The sequence below is a fragment of the Zasmidium cellare genome (genome assembly GCF_010093935.1).
Source record: "Zasmidium cellare ATCC 36951 unplaced genomic scaffold M409scaffold_3, whole genome shotgun sequence".
Taxonomy (NCBI): Eukaryota; Fungi; Ascomycota; class Dothideomycetes; order Mycosphaerellales; family Mycosphaerellaceae; genus Zasmidium; species Zasmidium cellare.
In genome coordinates, this window is record NW_022986947.1 from 221,615 (window position 1) to 243,909 (window position 22,295).

General features: G+C 53.3%; 7 protein-coding genes across 7 annotated transcripts; 3 read left to right on the top strand and 4 right to left on the bottom strand.

The window, feature by feature from the left end:
• Positions 1 to 1,098: 1,098 nt before the first annotated feature.
• On the bottom strand, positions 1,099 to 4,109 carry M409DRAFT_62928 (uncharacterized protein; the record flags this gene model as incomplete). Its single annotated transcript, XM_033815367.1, has 2 exons — positions 1,099 to 1,180; positions 2,245 to 4,109. 2 exons carry the CDS (start codon positions 4,107 to 4,109, stop codon positions 1,099 to 1,101), a joined length of 1,947 nt encoding a protein of 648 aa, XP_033673036.1.
• A 958-nt stretch (positions 4,110 to 5,067) lies between these two features.
• M409DRAFT_49887 (uncharacterized protein) lies at positions 5,068 to 8,672 on the top strand (the record flags this gene model as incomplete). The annotated part of the gene is made up of 2 exons (XM_033811377.1): positions 5,068 to 8,473; positions 8,530 to 8,672. 2 exons carry the CDS (start codon positions 5,068 to 5,070, stop codon positions 8,670 to 8,672), a joined length of 3,549 nt encoding a protein of 1,182 aa, XP_033673037.1.
• Positions 8,673 to 9,429: 757 nt separating this feature from the next.
• M409DRAFT_17390 (uncharacterized protein) lies at positions 9,430 to 10,374 on the top strand (the record flags this gene model as incomplete). The annotated part of the gene is made up of 1 exon (XM_033804046.1): positions 9,430 to 10,374. One exon carries the CDS (start codon positions 9,430 to 9,432, stop codon positions 10,372 to 10,374), a length of 945 nt encoding a protein of 314 aa, XP_033673038.1.
• A 4,228-nt stretch (positions 10,375 to 14,602) lies between these two features.
• On the bottom strand, positions 14,603 to 15,582 carry M409DRAFT_49889 (uncharacterized protein; the record flags this gene model as incomplete). The annotated part of the gene is made up of 2 exons (XM_033811378.1): positions 14,603 to 15,481; positions 15,523 to 15,582. 2 exons carry the CDS (start codon positions 15,580 to 15,582, stop codon positions 14,603 to 14,605), a joined length of 939 nt encoding a protein of 312 aa, XP_033673039.1.
• A 650-nt stretch (positions 15,583 to 16,232) lies between these two features.
• M409DRAFT_17392 (uncharacterized protein) lies at positions 16,233 to 16,949 on the top strand (the record flags this gene model as incomplete). Its single annotated transcript, XM_033804047.1, has 1 exon — positions 16,233 to 16,949. One exon carries the CDS (start codon positions 16,233 to 16,235, stop codon positions 16,947 to 16,949), a length of 717 nt encoding a protein of 238 aa, XP_033673040.1.
• A 57-nt stretch (positions 16,950 to 17,006) lies between these two features.
• Positions 17,007 to 19,755, bottom strand: M409DRAFT_62930 (uncharacterized protein; the record flags this gene model as incomplete). Its single annotated transcript, XM_033815368.1, has 2 exons — positions 17,007 to 17,763; positions 17,816 to 19,755. 2 exons carry the CDS (start codon positions 19,753 to 19,755, stop codon positions 17,007 to 17,009), a joined length of 2,697 nt encoding a protein of 898 aa, XP_033673041.1.
• Positions 19,756 to 20,221: 466 nt separating this feature from the next.
• On the bottom strand, positions 20,222 to 21,460 carry M409DRAFT_62931 (uncharacterized protein; the record flags this gene model as incomplete). Its single annotated transcript, XM_033815369.1, has 4 exons — positions 20,222 to 20,439; positions 20,490 to 21,021; positions 21,078 to 21,245; positions 21,302 to 21,460. 4 exons carry the CDS (start codon positions 21,458 to 21,460, stop codon positions 20,222 to 20,224), a joined length of 1,077 nt encoding a protein of 358 aa, XP_033673042.1.
• Between the last annotated feature and the right edge of the window lie 835 nt (positions 21,461 to 22,295).

Here is a 22,295-nt window from a genome sequence, read left to right on the forward strand (position 1 = left end):
CACATTCTCAAGGAAAAAATTCGACCAGGATGAAGTTCTTGGTCCTCACACGTCCGAACCTCATCGCGGAGCTGCTAGGCAACCATGTTGGGAAAGAATTCCATATTCAAGTGGGCCGACAGGAGATCGAAGACGACCTTGAAGTCTACATTGAGAAGGAAGTCGAAAATTTAGTCGCAAAACGCCAATGGAGTCACACAACACACGAAGCGATCCAGAAAGAACTCCGATCACGCCACGGCGGAACATTTCTATGGATCGCTTTGGTCGTGAAGAAAATCGCACAATCCAAGGTTAGAGAGCACGAGGTGCTCCAACTACTTCGGCAATTCCCTTCTGGTCTGACGGAGGTGTACATCAGAATATTGAGAGAACTAAACGAGTTCGAACCCGTCTACGCTCCGTACGTGTTGCGCTTTATCCTAGCGTCTGGCTCTCTATCCTACCACTTGAGAGAATCAGAAATTGCCGTACTGTTGCATTTTGGAGAGAACGTGAAACCCGGGACGCGCGCATTACCAACCCTGCAGGAGATTCAGCGCCTAGAATCTTCCGTCGAAGCATGTAAGATGCTTGTACAAGACAGTCTGCCGCTAGAATTCATTCACCAATCTGTCAAAGACTTTCTCACTGGGCAGGATCTACCTCGTGAACAGCTGCCCTACGCGACAAGCGATGCGAATGCCAGACGAGGGTATCGCATCGCACTTGAGGGCTATTTGGAGGCAAAAGAATTTGAGCAGCTTGCGAACCTGGACCGAACGATACTCAAATCAATGACAAACTCGAAAGCGGGTGCACTGCAGCAGGACGAGAAGCCTGCGTCTATTGACCAATTCGCCCATATCACGGGGGCGCATCTGGAGCCCTGCCACGATGCAGTAATGGAGCTTGCCAATAGAGACCCAATGGATTGGCCCAGTATTGTGTATGTCCTCTTACGCAAAGGCCCATATTCTTGGAAATTATCGCCAAACATTCTCGCATTGCTGAAGTCCATGGCTGAGCAAGGACAGACTGCACTGCTCATGGTGCATGTGTTGATCCTAGACCGCATGGCCATTGATGAGCTCAATGAAGTTTTACCATCGATAATCGTCATGGCTCTGCATGGAGGCCATTCGCTACTCGTGGGCCGTTTGTTCGATTCAGTTGCCAATGAGAACCTGGTCCTCGGTATCTGTGACCTCTTTAAGTGGTCTATAATGACAGTGCGAGCCGGTGGATACATTACCCGGGCATTCCTATCTTTTTTTGAAGATCATCAGGCCCAGCTCGCGAGACATGGCATTGTTCGTGCGCAAATTCTTCGTTTCGCCATCTTCACCGCCAACGTCCCATTCACAAAAGAACTCTTGGGCCTTGAGCGTGAGACTACTCGACCTGAAGAGCATCCCAAAGATGCGCTACTAAGTTGTCACTGGGCCGTCTTTCGCATCTCAGAAACTGTACCAAAAGCGGGCATCAACTTAGAGGAAGTAATGCTGCCCCTGGACGCAACGTCAGAAAGTTTGTTAGAGACGGCCGGATTTCTCGAGTCAAGGCATCTCAATGCCGATGAGGCACTACACTTTTGCGATCTCCTGAAGCAGTTCGAATGCTCCATGATAATTGTACGCGTGGGCCTGCCTGATGATCACACAAGCATTTTTTGCTTAAACAGCGCCTCATATTTATCTGAAATTGTCGCGCGTGGTCTCGATCATCTAAAGTCGGACGGGCCAGGCTTTTCACTAAACGTCTGGTCACCTTTAGACTACGCTTTGAGGCTATGGCGAGCTTGTCGGGACTATCGACGCCAGGAAGTCGTCTCCTTCCTTGCCGAGCAGATGCGAGACGCTCAGCTGCTGAGCGACATGGAGTATCGCGGCATCGAGGAAGAATTTGAGGCTGCAAAAGACGAGACCGTTGTTGACAGCGGTCTTGACGAGATGTCCAGAGACCACTTCGATGTGGGAGATATCGATTTGAATGAGATTGATCCTCCTTGGCACAAGAGGGTGATCTTCAGTGCGAAAAGGGCAGCGAAATGGGTTTTTCTACGCCGTGGACGAGAGGATGATTGGAGCGACAGCGACAGCGACAGCGACTGAAGACTTGTCTCCACAGAAGGTCTTTTGCGACGGCAGAGTACTTCAAATTACCGTAAATTGACAACATCTACTTCGCACTCCCTCGTCCAGAACCCCTTCCAAATCCACACAAACCCCACCACTCAACAACAACTCCTCCTGCTGATCCCACCTCTCGAGACCAATCGGTACCGGCCACATCGGAATCGCACAGACCTGTCCAACGCTACATCCAGGTTCACAGTTCGTCCATTGATCCGTCCAGCCTAGCCAGGCCATCAGCTCATCTACTGCCTCCAATTGGCTCGTGGACGTCTCGCTGATTCTGGTCTGCAGAAATGAAGGAATGGTAGTTGGGTATGCTTTTACGTTGTTAAAGTGTTCGAGCCAGAGGATCTCAGTGCTGAGGAAGATTGGGAGGAGGGTCGTGCAAAGGGCGCTAAGGACCGAGAGGATTGATGAGAACGTGAGAGTTTCGGATGTTGAGAGTGGTGTACTCGGGGCTGGGGTGTGTTGGTTCTTGCAGCGGACTAGAGCAGCCAGAGAGGATGGTGATTCGGGGCTGAAGGCTTTGTGCAGTGTTGCATTTGCGAAGTGTGGTGGATATTCGTAGTAAGGCATAACGAATTGGTGTGCTAGGCCGCGGACGAGGTCGACTTGAGCGCGGACTATGGTGGCGTTGGTCAGGCTTGAAGTTGTGATCCTTGAGAGGAGGGATCGTAGGTCGTAAAGGGGTGAGCTGTAATCTGCGACAATCGTCCGACTTGTCTCGACCCAGTCGATGCCGCTGCATGTGCTTTCCTCACCACTGAGCATTGCTCGCATTCTGTCTTCCACAGCCGAACGCATGTACAGTCCGTCTGGTTCGCTGATATTCCGATCGAGCATGTATCGCCGTCGCAGACTCAGCTGTTGAAGGGCTGTCACTCGGCTGTCACTGCTGTTCTTGGGTCCAAGCCAGTATCCGTCACTGCTCAGGTTGAACTGCTTTCTGTTGTAAACCACACGAGCATGTGACTGATCTACTAGCGCCGGATCGTAGAAGCTGAACAGCCCGCAGCTATCAGTTTTCACTCTAGCCTCGCCTCTACCTGGCACACCACCCGCGAAGCCATACGTCTTTGCTGCGGTACGGAACCATTCTTTTGCGCCTGCTTCTTTGAACGGGCGATCATATCCTGGTAGATAGACGTAGGTCCAATTCCGCTCTGGTCTCTCATCCATCAATCCGACACGATGCTCGATGAAGGTATTCGCCATGTGATCTGGCCGCCGCCTGGGGAACTTCGGCGGCGTCACCCCAATCAAAGCCGGCGCAGAAACATTCAGCCAACTGACCAACCCAGCAGATGGAGAAGAGAAGTTACACCAGATAACTTCGAATCCCTCATCCATCCTGATGATACTCTCGTAACCCCATCCTGGCCCGCCGAGGTTCTTCTCCTTGATGAAGTTGCATAGTCCAGCCGCGCGAGCGTATTCAGCGTAGAGTGGCACCCATACTGTTTCGTTGCTGCCAGGGTTAGTGGAGTTGCCTCCGGGTGGCCAGCGAGGTGGATGGTCGCCGAAAACGGGGTCTGCAGGGGCTTCTGCGGAGGTGTTGTGCAGGAAGACGTTTTGGCTGTCCATGCTGCCGTCATACTGTAAAGCGGCGGAAGTACCATCGAAGTACAGGCATTTGACTGCCTTGGCCGTACGGAATGTCAAAAGATGGCTATCGGCAGTTGTCCCTCGTATTCCATAGGCCATTGCGCTGTCGAAAGCGAACCATTCTGGACTTGGTGGGAACGTGTTGTTTGGACGGGCGTGGTAGAGGTTTGTGTTGGGTGGGATCGTACATGGTGCGATAGTGTGACCTGCGGGGAAGAATGTGTTTGGCCATTGTTGGAGGAGGGCGAATGTGCTGTGGAAGATGAGGGGAGATGAGGAGGAGAAGTTGAGGCGTGGGTAGTGGCTTGTGGTACTGTCGGTGAGAGGCTGCTGATCGAAGCTCAAGACAGCCGTGATCAGGCAGCCGATGAGAAACGGTATGAGCATTATTGCATCTTGAGCGGTGTTGATGCAGAGGTTGAGAACATGGATTGTATGACTGCGACGATGTGACGATAAGACGGACGATCTACCTACTCTCCTGAGCCTAGCGAGCCATCCTTCGATTAGCCAATTGGGAGCGAGATGCAGGTCGTTCATGGTGGCTCTCTACGACACCACAGATCTTCAGGTTAGTCTTGCGGCTGTTCCTGAGGCATCGCTAGAGTAGATAATGCAGGTTTGATGCACGCTGGAGTGACGTGAGAAGAGGTGAGGTTGGAATTGCGTGGGTCTAGAATAGATAGAGTTTTGGCTAGAAGGTCGGCAAAGTCCGTTGCTGAAGGAACGCGCAACGGTGCAGCAAGATCAACGAGACGATCACACCGAGCCCCTCCATCCGACAAACACCTCGTCGACCCTCGCAGTGAATGTTACTGTGCCACCGCAAAGCGTCAGAGACCAGCCTGACATGCCAGCCGCACATCGAATCGCCGCCTCGTATCCGCAGGACTGAGCCACTCTACGCCACACTCTGAGCGCACACGCGACAGTAGCTCCAATTGCCCCGTCCGCGTGATTGGGTCGGCGCTTGAAGGAGACGCTCGCACTTCGAACACTCCCTCTGCGACACTCCCACTGCGAAACACCCGCCGCCATGTTCGCGATTCGCCAGTGACGTCGCCCATTGTCCGATCACTGATTGTGCGCTGCAAACCGGAAACCCGCCAGCGGAGGTGGGCGAGACACGCTTCCGATCGATCGTCCTCAAACCAGGCACGCCCAGTACGAGAGACGACATCCCTGCCTCGCTGAGAGAAGCCTTCGCATAAGCACCTTGCTGCTCCCAGTCCGCTGCTGAGAGTCTTGTGTTGTAGACTGCGCTTCGCTCGCTTTGCAGTCTGCGACAAATGACCCAGCTCCCCACAATCTGCCTGCACAAAGCTCTTTCACTCCTTTGAGCGCAATGGCCTACGATCAGAACTCGGCCTATGAGCCACCGAGGAGACACTACTACGAACCAGCACCACAGTCCAACCCCGCCAGAAACGATTATCAAGATTACAATGGTTATGCACAGCATGGCAGCGCACAGTACGAGCATTACGATCAAGGATACAATCAAGGCTATTCCCAGCAGAACGGAGGTCACTATGATTATGGCTATGATCAAGGCGTGAATGCGGGCCAAGATCCTCACTACGGCGACGCATATCAGGGAGGTCATACGCAGCAAGACAATCAACAGTATTATCAAGAGAACAACAGCCGCTCGTACGACCCAAGGTACCAGCCAAGAGCACAGCGAGGTCCACCGCCGCAGCAGCATCCTGGACCGCACCCTAGCCAGAGAGGTCAGCCAACGCCAGGTCGCCCACCTTACCAAGGCGATCCACGCGACCCTCCACCTCCAAAACAGAACGGTCACCTTCCTCAATCGCAGAGGCCCAGAGACCCATACGCACAACAGAATGGAGACTATGCTCCAGCACCTCGAATGAATGGGAACGGATACCCTCCCCAACAATCGCAAGCACCTCCGCCAGCACCTTCACAAGCACCTTCGCAGGATCCTAGCAGGATGTCAATGGAAGAGTGGAAAGCGAAAGAGAAGGCAAGATTCAAGACAGCGGCGTTGTCGCCAGAGACACTTCCCCTGGACAATGCATTTCCAACTTTCCCCAAGAAGAAGGACATGGCAGGCACATCCAGTCAACGTGGCAGCGTGGAGCAGGCTCGACCTTCCACCTCGCACAGCAACCAGCGACCTGGCACGTCGCGAGGAAATAGTCACAGAACGGAAGGAGACGTACAGCCACCACCTAGAAGACCTGACATTGATCGCCAGTATTCTTCGCCAGAGTTTGCCAATAGCAGACAAGGCCAACAACAGCCCAACGGCTACGGTCGTCCTGACCAGCGCGACGCTTATTCCTCAGCCACCACCCCAGTGCGTGAACAGTACCCAGAGCAGTGGCCAATGGTACAGGGACAGACACCTCCGAAAGTAGAGCCACGGCAATCGCCCCCACAGACAAATGGCTACGGGCAGTACCCAGCACCAAATCCTCGTGGCCCACCACAGCAACAGTCCTACGATCCGAACGCTGCTTATGATCCACGACAAGTGCCCAAGCAGCGTGGCCCTCCTCCCATCGATACACGTCAACACCAGCAGCGACCTGTTCACTCTGGTCAGCCTATGAGCCCCGCCTATTTACCACCCCGTCCGTCCACTTCACAAGGCCCACGACCGCCGCCCAATCAGGGTTTTCAAAGCCCTGTCGGGCAATATGCTGGGTCTACGATACCTCAAGAAAGCACACGAATTTTGCCAAACCAGATGGCCGGTCAGCCTCCAATGGAAGACCAGTACAGCAGAAATGGCAGTCTTGGTGATATATACGACGACTATAACACGACGCCGCCGAGACAGATCAAGAGAGCACCTACTAATCGCGAGGAGGAAATCGAAGCTGAGATGCCCGATTTCGATACCGCTGCACCTCAACAGACCTCGAATGTGCACAAGAGGAATCAGACGATGGACAAGCACCTCGCCGAGCCACAAGGCCCTCCTCGGGCGCAAGCACCTCCCATGCCGAGGATGGCCACCGCTCCTCCTGAGGCTATGCAGCAGTCGGGGTCTGCTCCTGATTTGCGCTATGCTCAACAGCAGTTCGGCCCGCGACAAGGGCCTGGATCTCGCGGGCCACCACAGCGAGGCATGACAAGTCCTTATGATCAGGGCCAGCCACCACCTCCAGCGCAGCGACAGTACGACATTCCATACAGAAATCAGCCCACCCCACAAGATTCATCCTATCAGCAGGGCCGACCACTGCCTCCGCCTAATGCACCCTTTGCTACAGAACCTCAAGTTAGACGCTCGTTGGATGACGGCAGAGGACCGCCAAGCCGACAAGGACCGCCACAGCAACAGCAACAGCGGTTCTATCAGAATGGTCGAGCACCTCGAGGAGGGTATCCACCGCAGCAGCGGCGGCCTGACTTCGACCGTAACCAGACCTCACAGACTGTATGGTCAGACCCTGGCCAAGAGCGAGTAGGCAGTGCACCTCCTCAGCAAGCTCTGCCAACGCCACCAGCAACAGCTACTGCTGTCCCTCTTTTACAACAACGTTCGGCACCTGATCAAGCTTCACGCAACAGCAATCCCGATGCACTACCGCACCATCCAGTGCCGGTACGAGCTGGTCATGTACAGCAAGGGCAATCGCAGCCAAGCAAGCCGCCTCCTGTAAGAAACTACAATGGCGGCTCGGTGTCGTCGCAGTCCAGCGCCCCACACCAGCGTCAGGCTTCGATGGACCACTTCGCACAGCCAGTCACCCAACAAGAGATTGAGCGACTCCGCCAGACTGTTGACAACCCGCCGCACAGCCCAAAGCAGACGTTGATCCTTGTCAAGAAGCTTGTTGAAGCATCAAGTGTGCTCGCGAACGAGAACGGAAGAGCGGATCCCAAGACGGCGGCGAAGAATCGTGAGCGATACATCAATGAAGCGTACAAGCGTCTGAAGAAACTCGTCGCGGCTGGATATCCAGACGCTCAGTTTTACATGGCTGACTGCCATGGTCAAGGGATGCTTGGACTTGAAGTTGACACGAAAGAAGCTTTCAAGCTGTATCAAGCAGCTGCCAAAGCCGGCCACGCGCAAGCAGCCTACCGAACTGCGGTATGTTGCGAGATGGGCCCAGAAGAAGGCGGTGGTACGAGCCGAGACTATGCCAAGGCTGTTCAGTGGTATCGTCGCGCAGCGGCTCTTGGTGATGGACCTGCCATGTACAAGTTGGGCGTGGTGCTGCTGAAGGGGCTGCTCGGAAACCCAAAGAACATTGCTGAAGCAGTGACATGGTTGAAGCGCGGTGCAGAAAAGGCCGACAAGGACAACCCACACGCATTGCATGAGCTTGCCATGATACACGAGTCATCAAACACTAACCCAGAGATCCGAAACAAGGTCGTCGCTGATGACAGCTACGCTAAAGAGCTCTACACTCAGGCGTCGCAGCTCGGATACAAGTTCTCGCAGTTCAGACTTGGTCAAGCGTACGAGTATGGCTCTCTTGGGCTTCCCATCGACAATCGCAATTCCATCGCATGGTACACAAAGGCAGCCGCTCAGGGCGAGCATCAGGCCGAACTTGCACTCTCTGGCTGGTACCTTACTGGTGCTGGCGGTATTCTGGAGCATTCTGATACCGAAGCATACCTTTGGGCTCGCAAAGCGGCGTCATCCGAGCCTCCTTTGGCCAAGGCAATGTTCGCAATGGGCTACTTCACTGAGAATGGCATTGGGTGTCCCGCCAGCATGGACGAGGCCAGGAAGTGGTATGGCAGGGCAGCTTGTAAGCGATGAAATATATGATTTTGTGAGGATATCCTGCTGACTCCTCAACTACAGCCTACAAATTTCCCAAAGCAATCGAAAGGTTGGAGGAATTGAGACGTAACCCCGCCGGCAAGAACTCCAAGGCCGCTCCAGTCAATGGCAAGCTCACTAGGAAAGATCAGAAGAAAGACGAGGAGAACTGCGTCGTGATGTAGTAATGTGTACAGCGCGAAGACACGATGGAACGATGAAGACCTACATAGTCGTGCTGATGGTTGTATTATAGGGCAACGATGACGCATCTGAAGAGGGCGGATATTGGTGTAATAACGTAGCATTGGTAACGCAACAACGTGGAGGCTCTCGTCCTGTTCCGAACTCCGTGTTCTCTCGCAAACAATTCCGTACAGCTTCAGGTCGGCAGGCGATTACGGCGTTTGGGAGTGATGTCAAAGGCATGGTGTCGATCTTGCCCTAATTGGATCTAGTGTCAAAACGAAAGCGAGTCTAAGTCTTTCCTCGTCTCGTATTTGCTCACTCACCCACAACCTGCGTGTACATGAGATGATCGTCGCACCTATTTTCCAACCACTTAGGGTCCAGGCGGGCATCGAATACCGTCGGCCACACGGGTATGCCACTAACCGGACTTTACTAATGACTGCAATACGACGGAGTTGAGCAAGGAAATTGCCCGATTTACGTCCGTACGAGAGCTAGATCCTGAAGATGTCTGGATCTGGGGATGGATTAAGTCACCGCATACCACATGCTACGTTCCATCGACGGATTTTAGATGGATGCAGTTGTCTTTCGCGTCTTAGCTGAAGCTGAATTGTAAGAGTCGTCTGGTGGGACTAAGGCGAGGCTGAGAAGAGTGGATCGTGGGTATTAAAAGAAGGTCGATTCAGCGAGCTTGTCGTCTCTCTTCGTTAATCAACATCAGGATACCAACATCTCTCACAAGCAACGATGTCGTCCTCGCCAATCCAAAAAGTCGCCCTTGCAGGCGCTTCAGGCCTCCTGGGAACGCCTATGCTTCACGCACTTCTGGACGCAGGCTTCACAGTTACCGTCCTAACCCGCCACTCCAGCACCGCGACATTCCCCTCCAGCGTAGCAAAAGTCGTCCATGTCAACTACGAGAAACTGGAGGACCTCACACAAGCCTTGCAAGGCCAAGACGCCCTCGTCTCCACCCTAACAACATTCTCCATCTCAACCCAAGAACTCCTCATCGACGCCGCCATCGCCGCGGGCGTCAAACGCTTCCTCCCCAGCGAATTCGGCTCCGACGTCTCCATCCCCGCCCTGAGAGCAATGCCAATGTACAAGGACAAGATCGAAATCGACGAGTACCTCCGCTCGAGATGTGCGGAGCAAGGCGTGCACATGACGTGGACGGCGGTGTATTGTTCCTGTTTTCTGGATTGGGGTATCGATAACAAATTTTACCTCAATCTTCAGGAGAAGAAGTGTACGTTGTATGATGGAGGTGATTTCCCTACTGCGACAAGTCCGACGGATTGGGTTGGTGAGGCTGTTGTCGGGGTGTTGAGGCATGCAGATGAGACGGCGAATCGTGAAGTTAGGGTGAGTGGGATTGATATTTCTCAGCGTGAGATTCTCTCCATCGCGCAGGAGGTTACTGGCGGCGCAGAGGGATGGACAGTCACGGAAGCAAGCGCACAGTCGACGTACGACAAGTCTATGGAGGTTTTCGAGAAGAATCCTAGTAATGTCTGGGGCTGGGTGATGGGAATGCTGGTGCAGGGAATTTTCGGAAAGGGTTTCACGAGGGATTTTGGTGGTAAGACGGATAATGAGCTGTTGGGGTTGAGAAGGGTGAAGAAGGAGCAGGTCAGGGAATATCTGGAGAGAGCGGTGCGGACGGGCAAGGCTTCGAAGACTTTCTAAGGGGAAAGTCTATGGATTGAGATGTACTGTTGCTCCCTGCGCGCTCTGTGGAAGATATTACTTCACTCGTCAATCATAAAACCATCACGCATGTCGTCATTACCACCCCAACCATCAAACTCCATACCGTCACCACAACCCCTTTCTCCGCCCCAGCAGTCGACGACGGCGCAGCCACCGCAGACGTCCTCTCCGGGTCCGCCAACGTAGTCGTAGGCTCCAACCCACCCGTACTCGTCCTCTCACCCGACACAACGACCAACTCAGAAGGATTCAGCAAACTCAACGTCTGTCCATCAACGACAACCACGCTTCCTCCTGGTGTGAGTGTTTCACCATCAATCACAAGCGTAGCGCCAAAGTCGGTGAAACTGTACGTCTGGCCATCGAGGGTGAAGATCCCGACTTCGACACCTGCTGGGCCGGCTGTGATTGTGGGTTGGAGGTTTAGGGTGGATGATGCTTCCCCTGAGATAGCTACGACCTGAGAGGGGTTCAGGAGGCTTAATGTTTGCCCGTCTACGACAACGGTGCTGCCGGGGCCGAGCGTTTGCCCGTCGATGAGGACTTCGCTGCCGATTTCTGTGAAGGGCAATGTACTTCCCGCGAGGGTTATAGCTCCGATTTCTGCGACTGGTGTGATGTCCGCAGCAGGGGCATCGACAGGTGATGTGGCACCATTGACGACGAGGGCGCTTCCGCCTGGTGCGAGCGAAAGAGTCGTGCCTGAAATCGTGATAGCAGATCCGGGCTCGAGGACTTGCGAGCCGATCTCGAAGCTGCCGTCTGGACTGGCAGTGATAAGGCTGTCACCCACGGTTATTGATTCTGCGGTCACGGCTGCTCCTGTATTAATAGGTGTAGTAGCGCCGTTCACGACCAAGGCTGTGCCTTCAGGTGCTAGGGAGAGCGTCGAGCCTGAGATCGTGATCTCAGAGCCTGGTTGTAGCGTCTGGCTGCCGATGACAAAAGCACCGTCGTCATCAGCCGTGATGGTGCTGCCTGGGAATGTGACTTCTGCAGCAGGTGCGGCAATAGGGGTCGTGCTCCCATCGATGACGAGTGCAGTTCCTGGAGTCTCCAACGACAACGTCGAGCCATCAATAGTAACCGAAGATCCAGGCTGGAGTGTCTGGTCGCCGGCCGCGAAGGCGCCGTTCGCATCAGCAGTCAAGGTATTGCCGCCAACAGTGATCTGAGCCGCGGGCGAAGCGACAGGCGATGTAACTCCATTGACCACCACAGCGGAACCACTCGGGGCGAGAGAGATCGTATTGCCTCCTTCTGTGACAACAGAGCCAGGCTGAAGAGTCTGAGATCCAATCTCGAAGTCTCCATCTGAGTTGGCTGTTGCCACATCGCCTCCAACTGTGATCTGGGCTGGTGTTGCGGCTGGAGTGTTGGCTGGCGAAGCAGCATCTGCATTTGTGACTGGGGCAATACCAGCGCCAGCACCATCGCTACCATCATCACTTTCCTGTTCTCCTTGCGTTGCCTCAGGTTGAGCACCGATTACGGTGGCCACCTCATCGCCGACACTTGGCGGCTCTGTGGGTGCTGCATTAGTGGTTGGAGATGCAGCAGGAATTTCACCTATTGCTGAGATTATCCCCCCGACATCGACAGCTGAAGTCTGCGGTGATGTGCTATCATCCCCTGTCTGTTCAGGGGTTGGCGCAGGTTGGGCAGCATCCCCAGCCGTCGTCGTCACAGGTAAAGCTGGGACGTCTGCATCGTCTGTAGGCTCTGAAGGAGTATTTGGAGATGTCGGTGTTGGCGTGTCTGGTGTTGGCTGTGGCTGCCCGGGATCGTCAGGCTCGTTTGGGTCCTGGGGCTCATCAGGCTCGTTCGGCTCATCTGGTACATCAGGCTCGTCTGGCTCATCAGGATTGGAGGCAGTTGGAGTCGGTGTTGGACTATCATTCGTGGGAGATGGCGCTGCTGGTTCTGTGGTAGGAGACGGAGGAAGCACTTCGGTGGTCGGTTCCTGTGTTTGTGAAGGCATAGCGAGCGTCAGGGTGACATGACTAGTCTCAGTAAGCTGATTCACAGGAATGTGCACCTTCAATATGTTAGCCCTCGATTCTAAACCCTGCAGAGAACTGACTTACACTCGGCTCGCCATATCCTGGACCAAGCGTACAGCTACCAATGAATGGAATACTCGACGACACGGCAGGTATGCCCGCCAAGAAGGCAGGAAAGTCTTCCGGAATGGCAAATGTGTAAGTTCGATCGATCGCTCCCTCGCCGGTCATGTTGTGGTTCGCCATCCACTCATCGAAGTCGAAGTTGTAGGTGTATTCTGGCTCCATTGGCATAGCGATGACACTTGTGGTTGCGATGGGTAGGTTGGCTCCACCTCTTGAAGGATCGCATGGTTGGCTAGTTCCAAGGAAGATTTGGGAGAAGAATAGGTAGGGTGTTGGCGATGTGAAGGCTATGCCTTGGAATGGGTAGGATGTCACTGTGCCGGGAATGACGTTTGTTGAGGCGTACAGTTGTGCGTTGCTGGGCTATGATATATCGTTAGTCGCTTTGCATTGCGGTAGCCTGAGACATACGTACCAATAGAGTGTTTGGAATACCACTCAGGCGCTCAGTTGTAGGAATATGCGTAACGAATGTGTACTGAGGTATCGTATATGTTGCTTGGCGGAAATTAGTACAGGCTTGCACCGACACTTCGTCTATACTTACACGATGGGTAGATGACCGTAGTGTAGCCAGTGCTGATAGTGTCTATGCTGACCCCTGAATACGTCGACCAGACATTAGAATAGTTGGTGTACAAGGTTGAGGCGTTGGCCAGCGCGATTGTGGTCGAATTGGCTGGTATGAGGGTACCATTCGACTGTAGCCAAGTAGTGATCTCTCTCCTCACAGTGACGCCTATGCTCGAGGTATACCAGTGATTGACACCGACCGCATTAGGGCTGATGTAGCAGCATGTCCCAGTAGTCGCTGTTGTGTTCGTGGCATTGCCTGTAGAACTGCTGTTGCTCGCGGACGTTATGACTGCCGTTCCTGCGGAGATTCTGGGTGAAGCTTGTGCGGTGATGGTACCTTTGGAGCCTCTTGTACTGCTCGACGAGGATGCGTTCGATAGTAGGCTGTTGGTACTAGATGAAGATGATATAGACGACGCAGAAGATCCACTTGTAGAGTTCGAAGTAGCCGCTAGTATCGCAGCAGCATCGATGGAGGATGAACTCGAGGTTGAGGTCGAAGTCGAACTTGTCGACAACGAGCTGGTTGTGGCACTAGTCGACGTTCCAGTACCTAGGGCTACTCCTGTGCTGTTTGAGTACGCTATGTAAAGTTAGCCGCGAGCAGTATCGATCTGGTTCAGTACCGACCTTGGCGCGGTAGTTTCAGAGGGCTGCCCTCCTGAGCAAGCGCTATCAGCGGCCAGATAATTGAGCACAGCATCCTTGCTAGGTCCACGATAGTTTTCGGTCGTTCAGAGGAGCTCTTTCAAGTCACCGTGCCAACAGCGATCATATCTGCACGTCAACTAGCAAAAGGACGAATGGGCAAAGATCATCACCGCCTTCGAGTTGTGGAAGAGATAATAAAGCGAAGCACGAACAGCACTGGAGCAGTAAGCAAATCACTCACTCGGCTGGACAGTGTTTCGGTCGACCAATACTTCTGTTCAGGCCCGTCAGTCCAGATGCTTCCGGTTCAATAGTGCGATGTACGTTGGGCCGCTGATGCCTGTCAATCTGCATGTCGACATTCCGCTGCACTGCACATATGCAAGATGCACTTTAGCGACCCATGCAGCCTCTACAATGCTCTGGAAAGTCGAGACTTAACTCAGGCCTTTCATCGTTCTATCCGAAGCGGAAAATTCGCGACTAATTATGTTCCAAGGTGTTGTTGTTTGAAGAGACAGTCGCGAAATACTAACACAGCATGCGGCCTCGATACCGGATCCTTGAATGAGGCTCTTCAGCTCCGTCTTGGAAGTCGGTTGTGTAACAGAATAGATTGCAGCCAAGGCGCTATTCAGCCCATGCTGCCATTTTTACAGCCCGGCATAATAATTGGGCACCCAAAAGCGGTGGGATTGTGGTGAAGGTGGCATCGCTTCCAGTAGGGCTGACAGGCCGAGCAGAACACATATTGAAGACTCGTTTGCGTGACAAGCTGTGTCGTACTAGAGGCGTTGGGCATCGCCTACGCAAACAGGGCGATTCTCTTAAGACCGAACTTGTCAGCTTCATAGTTTCCCATCTTTTTTATCACCCTTCAGCACATAGTATCCTTCTTGTTTACAAGTCGCGATCAGTCTGCCGTCCTTGCTGAATATTCTAGACAAAATCTCTCCTCTTCGGTTCCCTGACCATGGGCTCGTTGCTTCGACGTAGCACATCTCGTCTGCTCTGAAGCCTTCATGAACGTGGAATAGGATACTGTGGTTAAGCGAAGTGAGCATGTTGAACTGCTGAGGTGTTCTTGTACGTGTCGTGTCGTTGACGGCAGCTGGACCAAATGTAAGGCCGTGAATCGTGGGAGGGCAGTCCAGAACGTGGTAGTCCGAGAGGAGAATGATCCCCAGAAGATGAAGACGCCGGTCATCGCTCCGGATGGCAGGTGAAACGATCGCAGCGCAAGGGTGTACGAGATCTTCTGGCCGAGGATTGACAGGTTCCGGCTGCTCGCGCCCAGCATACACCAGCGGGAACCGTTGATATTTCATGTACGGACCCAGCTCAGTTCGGCCGTAGTCAAGGTCGTCGAGTGTGATTGCGTCTAGTCTATAGTTTGTCGCTCGAGATGCTGAATGTGCCATGCTGGGCCCTCCCATGGCAGAAGTCCGAACGAAGCTGCAAGTGACATGAACCATGATCCTGTTATTCTGCAAGAGCGACACGAGTCTTGTGGCAAATCGACCTCCATCGCTTAATCGTTGCACTTGCAAGTCTATCCGGACGTTATTCCTTGGCCCAAGGAGGAAGTGGGTTTGCAGGGAGGCTATCGAGAAGTCTGATGACACTGTCTCGTACGCTGCAGTTGTACATAGTGCCATGAGGAGGCCTCCAGGTATTACACCGCCTGCGTCCCATGTGAAAGGTGTCTGGATGGCTCGAAATTTGTCCTGTTAGTCCGTTAGCCAGCACGTGTAATTGTTTTACAGACCGTGTGTACCTCAGAGACTCGTTCCAAGTCGAGACCTTTCTCTATGTTGATTGAGACCATCTTTGCGTTAAAGATAGGATGATGTTCAGCAGATCAACAAAATACTGCACCAGATCAATGCCACGAATCAGTAATCCATACCAGCCTCACTGCGGCGTTGCCGGAATGTCTTCGAACTGCCGACCCCGCCATGAAGCAACTCGCTCGCGTGAAGTCGATTCGCCTCGGATGCTTGTCCTGTGCTTCAACGTTACTCAATCTATCGGAAAGGTAGAAGAACGAGCCGTCGCTGATGGACAGAATTTCAAGTGGACGAGAGACGATGGAGAAGGAGAGATGGCGGCAAATCTGCGGAGATTGGCAACGTTTTCACGTGATTGCCAAGAATGATGTATGCCTCAGGCACGAACATCACCAATGCTCCCGGGCTCTTTAATGCGCTCTGTCGTGGGAACAACCTACGCTCCCATCAGCGATTAATCACGTTCAGCACGAATGCGATCCATGGAGACCATCTGAATGTCTTATAACAGTTACACGCTACTCATGACCCGCTCAAAGGATTCGAGTGGCAAAGCCAAGATGCAGGTACCTCAAGAGTCACAATCAGGCATCCGTATTCCATCGCATTGAGAACACACAAACTCTACAGATGCCAATCTCCTATTAGTTATTTGGTTCAAATCAACTCACCGCGAGAAAGGTTGCAAATGGAGTGGAAGAAGAAGTGGCAAATGGGCGGTGGCACAGCAGAAGTCAGCCTGTCTATCGATCCCGGCCGGGCCTGGAAGAAGGAAGAAGAGAAGTTTGAAGACTGGGAAGTTGTCGATACGCCGCCGTACGAGGAGATGAAGAGGTTTCATGGAACTGCGCCGCCTCCAAAGAAACAGATCACGGAGCACGAAAGTGAAAGCACCGAGCCTGTCACTACCTCTGGTTCCATTGCAGAGAGAAGGGGTCAGGAACTCCCTTCAGCCTCGACTTCGAAGGCAGCACAGACAGCCGATGATACGAAAGGAGAACTGCATCCCTGCGACCGCTGTAACAGCTACCACTACGTCGAGGATTGTGTATACTACTTGCCCGACGATAAATGGCTAGAGTATTACACCACACACATGCCCAGCGTACCCCTTCGATCTCCAGATCCTGAAGGACCGCTTGTGAAGAAGCACCAGATTCGAATGACTGAATCTGGTAGGACTATGCTCGAAGAAGATGTAGAACATAGAAGGAAACGAATGCTGGACAAGGGCAGAAAAGTGCCAAAGGATCTGTCTGTAGCAGAACTGAGGGAAAGGTGGGAGAGGGCGAGGCGCGAAGAGGGCAGTGAGGACGAGTTGGCGACGGGGTCTGCCACGGTGCAAGAAAAGAAGGGGTATATCAAAGCAGTACGACCAGAACGATCAGTTCGATTCGTACAGTGAGGTATGAGGATGCTTGCACTCGTTCGATACGATAAGATGGCAGCAATGAAGTCCCTATCAGGCTATGGAGAACGCGACTGAGCCGGGAAGCTGTACAGCGTACCCGCCTCTCTGCTGCTGGAGCCCTGCAGTGGTCAGCTTGACTCCCGAAGAAAGCGTATCCTCGAACACCAGCGTCGCCGTGGAAGCCCCTCCGTCCACCTTGTCGAAATTCACCACCAACGACTTGGCCGACGCATCGTACTCGAAGTTCTTAATCACACCGGCATCGATATCCAAAGCGAGACCAAGTGGTGCGACGTAGATACCGCGCTTCACCATGTCCTTGGGCTCGACAGTAACCGCATTGCCATCGACAGCCAAATTTCCACCGAAAGCGAGCCAGCCAAAGTCGTTATGTTCAACCAGATACGTCCGAGACCCAGCAATGTGCCCGAGAAAGGTCGGCCCATAATCCCCAGAATATGCATCCCACTTCAACGTATCCGGATAGCTGTGGAAAGCATTCCCACTGCTGCCATCCGTTCGGATGTTCGTCGTGGAACCCATGTTGGCGCCGTATCCAATTCGAAGGTCGTACATAGCAGAGGCGCTCGATGGCTCTTTGTTGTATTTGTAGTCATCGAGGATAGGAAGGGAATTGAGACCTGAGCCATAGTGATGGATCATTCGCTCGATACGGGCGAGTTTGCCGCCGTATAGGAAGTCCCAGTATCGGCGAGCGTTGCCGTTCCAACCCCAATGGGCGACAGTCGGCATGTATCCCCGGATGGAGTTCAGAGTCTTGGTAACGGTGGCTGTGTCGTTGAAGTATCTGCGAGGAATGTCAGTCCAGATCCGACGGCCATTGTATGCAAGCGACTTACTTTGCCCAAAGGTAGACACCCTCCTGTCCAGTCGAGTCCCAAGCCATTTCACTGCCGAAAGGATTTGACTGCGTCGACCAGAGCTGTTCTCGCTTCTTCATGGCCGCCTCCACAGCATCAGCTTCAGTATTCATGTCCTCTGCTCGCAACGCCTTCAGGATGTACAGCCAGACCGTCTCACCCATAAGGCCAACATCCGCATAGGCCGTGATCGGCTGACCATTCTCGTCCACGGCTTGCGAGGCAATGACAGTCTGATACGCCTTCTCAAGATACCAGGTCGAGTTCTGCACAGTGAGGATGCCAGGAGCAGCCAGCTCAGCATTGTACAGCGACCAGTACAGCACACTCACCCAGACATAGTCATACGCTCGCCAGACCGAGTACGAATCGTTCTTGTTCCAAGAGCCGCCCCACTGGATCGAGGAATCATACTGAAAGTCGGGCAAGGCAGCCGGGTCGTAATAGAACAGACTTCGCTTGACACCATACTTGATACTTCCAGTGGCGGCATCAGTGACATTATCCTGAAGCCAGCCCCAGACGGCGGTGTTCGCCATTTGCTCGAGTTTCTGGATTTCCGAGGCGTCTGGCATGATTGCGGACTTCATCGACGCGGCGGTTAACGAACCTGCACCGCCTTCGTCTGAGATGCCGGCGATCCATACACGCGGATCTTGGAGCACGATCTGGCCAACCTCGTCGTCCCAGGTCATGACTGATGGCGCGCGGTGGAAGGGATCGGATGAGTCGGTGTACCACTGCTTGCTGAACGAGAACTCTCCCAGCTTGGTGGCCGTATTCTGTGAAGTGTCCGTGATGTAGTAGTGGACGGTTTGGGCTCTGCCGTCTTCATACTGAATGGTAGCTCGAGCTCTGCCATAGGCTCCCGTCGAGGCTGTTACGTCGTACGCTTTCCAAGCAGAGTTCTTAGCCGTCGTCGTTGTGAAGGCTAATGCGCTGTTTGGCTCGATAACGATGGATTTGACAGCCGACTTCGTATTGAGGAACAGCTTTCCGTTCATGTCGACTGGGAGGACATAACCAGGAACTCCAACAGCCACCGGCACATCCTTCGACGCTACGGCATCTTCGATATCATACACATTCTGCGCAATGCCGAACCTCAGTGCAAACGAAACCGACTGTCCTGGGGCCAGGGTCACCGAAGTAGGAACGTTCCACGGATTAGTGGCATTCCACTCGTTCTCAGCATACGCCTTGCTCAGCGTCTGCCAGGCATACAAGCCCTCAAAGACTTGCGTCTGATAGCCTGTCGGCTGGCTTGGATCCTCATTCAGAAACCTATAAGCCTCGAACTTTGAAGCGTTGCCATGAGGTGTGATGACTATGTTTGGTCCGGTGCCGGTGAGACGAGTCACCTGGAGGTAGCCCGCGTCAAGACCAATGTAAGGGTCAACCAGAACGCACTTAGCGGTCGTATCGTCGGCAGTGCGGTTCGTGAAGATGTTGTTGAACTCGATTGGGAATCCAAAAGCGCCGAGTTCAACAGTTGAGGCGTTCTTGTTCTTGATCGTGGCTTGGAGGACTAGGTCGCCATCTTGAGTAGTCCAGTCGCGCGAGATGCTGATGGGGATGTTTGGATAGACATTGTCAAATGTAGAATGGAGCAGACTGCTGCCATTGCCGCTCGTCGTTTGAGGATCGGCATCTCGCTGAGCAGAAGTGTCGACATCGTTCCACCCTGATGGCCCCTGGATTCTCCAACGAAGTGTTATGTCACCGGTGTGGTAGTTGCCCACGCCATTGCGGAGAGAAAAGTAGTCAGAGGGAGAGAAGTCAAACGATGTGTCCGTCGCTGGCTTCAAGGATTGTAGCACCCCGGAGCCAGATGCAAACTGGCCTTGCCAGTTCGATGTGGTGAAAGTGTTCTGTGCAACGACGGCCTGTGATAAGGCCAGGGTAATAATCGACCGCATGGTGTCGTCTTGGCTGCCTTCAGTGGCAACATGAGGTCCACGGTCTTCTTTTGAATGCAGCAAAGTGTCCATTGTCCGGAAGAATCGTGGTTGTACGCAGTGATTGGCATCTTTTCGGTTGAATCGGGCAAGTCGTGGAGTCCTGTACCTGACGATCACTCAATTTCTCCTCCAATGGCGTCCGGCCATATATCTAGTTAGCACTTCCTTAATTCTTCTCGCGGGGTATAATGCAACGTATGAATGTCACTGTGGTGCTGCATGTACGAACTCCACCGAGTCAAGTTGCCAAAACGTGCCAGAAACACGTCGCAGTTGGATGGTAGCGGGCTTAGACGAACTGCCGGATGCTTGAAGAGACAAAACCACACATCGGTGAAAAGATAAATTAGATTCATGATATCGTAAGATGTTACAAAACTTTACTTCGAGTTAAGCCGTCCCGACTCATACTCTACAGCCAAGATTAGATCGAGTATTTGCCAATGCGGTTGTTGACCAGCTCAGAGAACCATATGCTGTTGTCAGATGGCTCGTAGTGCATCGCGATGTCGGCTGCAGGTGGCAAGCTGGGGAGGAGGCCTGGCAGGATCTCGAGATCACCATCTGGCTGAGCAATGGTGGTGACCTTGCCGGTGGATGGGGTCAGGTAGTTGAGAGTGTTGCGAGTGAGCGTTGAGTACCCTGTTCGATTAATCAGCAAACGCGTGTGGAGATAGCGTCAAGAGACTTACAGATGTTGCCCTGGCTATCAACGGTGTCCTCGATCGGCGTAGCAAGGAGACGCGGGTCAGTGAAGGTCTTGGTCTCGCCGGTCTGAATATCGAAACGGCCGATGGCGTTGGTTGCGATAGCCGTGAACCACAAGTAACGACCCTCAGTCTCAGCACGCATCACAGATGGTGTTGCCAAGGAAAGAGGAAGTGGGTATTCCTTGAAGGTGCCGTCGGTGGCATTGAGACGGCCGATCTTGTTGGCCAGCATCTCGCAGAACCACAAAGCGCCATCAGAGGCGACGATCATTCCAAGAGGTCCAGCAAGGGGTGTTGGAACCTCAAAGGTCTGAACATTGGTCGTCGCGTAATCGAAGAGGTTGATGACGTTTCCAGTCGTTTGTGAGAAGAACATGCCAGTCTCACCAGGCCATGCGTCGTTAAAGGGCTGCAAGTTGCCCAAGGGGTTGCCAGTAGGGAAGACTTTGGTTTCGTTGGTCTCTGGATTGAAGCGCACGAACTCGTTGCGCACACCGGCAGCAGCATAGATGAGCTGATACACTCGTCAGCATGGGTCATGTACATGTACCATCAAAGTCGTTTACATACTCCATCTTTTCCAGGCTGAACGACGCAGGAAAGAGCTACTCGTCCTTGCAAATCACTTGGTAGAACATCATTGCCGAGAACAGGCAGGGTGTATGGAATGTCGTATTCTGTCAGGCTGCCAGTCGAGCGATCGATCTGAACAATCTTGTTCGACGTGAATGTGTCGGCCTACACAATACTTATCAGCCTTACATCTTGCTCACGATAGTCTCTCGTCTACTCGCGTAGATCTTGCCATCTTGTCCGGTGGTAATGTCACACGGCGAAGCCAGAGGAGTCGTCAAGTCATAGTATGTGAACTTTAAGGCTTGTCTCTCAACTGGCGAGCCGGCCGCGAGCGAGATAAGAGCTGCACCTGCAGCGAGTGAGGTCGAAGTGAACATGGCAGGCAGTTTTCTCCACGGGCTGTTGCGAAACGCTTTCAGGAAATGCTAGTGGGCGTTGTTGCTGACCTTTAAGAATCTGCAACAGGGGCGATCTGTCCCATGGCGGGAATAGCGGTAGTCAAGGTAAACTGTATGTTAGCGTTCGAGGAGTGTTCGGCAAAGCTTTCGATGGCCTCAAAATTCACTCGCGCGGTGTTCATCAAGCGCTATGAACGACGGAAACGGTTGAACGCCACTGGCATCGAGACTGGGGTTGCGGGGAATTGCGAGAACTGCTTTCAAAACGCAACAGTTCGTATTTCATCTGTGCCAGTTCTCAAGTACGGCCTCGTGGCACTTGTCTCTTTAGGATGGAAATCGTCCAGTCTTATGCTGCGTCATCGCCCAGCAGCAATTGGACGATGCGTTCGCGCCTTCGTCCAGACAGACGATCTTCGCATCGGACACCTGCGGTTCCGGGACGTTCATTAGCCTTTGCAGAGATGCGGAGGTTGTGGAGCAGCGGTGGGGATTCCGGTTCTTGTGAAGATCAAGCCTCGGAATGGCTAGCCATGGCGGAACTCTTATTACTTCTTTTGTGCCAAGCCGGAGTCAGAATTGACGAAGTATGGTGATGCTCACGGATGGGCGTTGGCTGATAAGGATACATCTTGGAGTCGGGCGCTACGAAGGAGCAAAGTATTTCCTGCACACGAAGGGTATAGCCCCCGTTACTTGGCCCATTGGATTTAGGCCGCGGGATTCGAAAACAACACAGCCCCTCGAAATCTGGAGAGTGATCCTTTGCTGACCTTCCGGCTTCTAGCGCAGCTGCTTTTAGTAGTTCGCTACT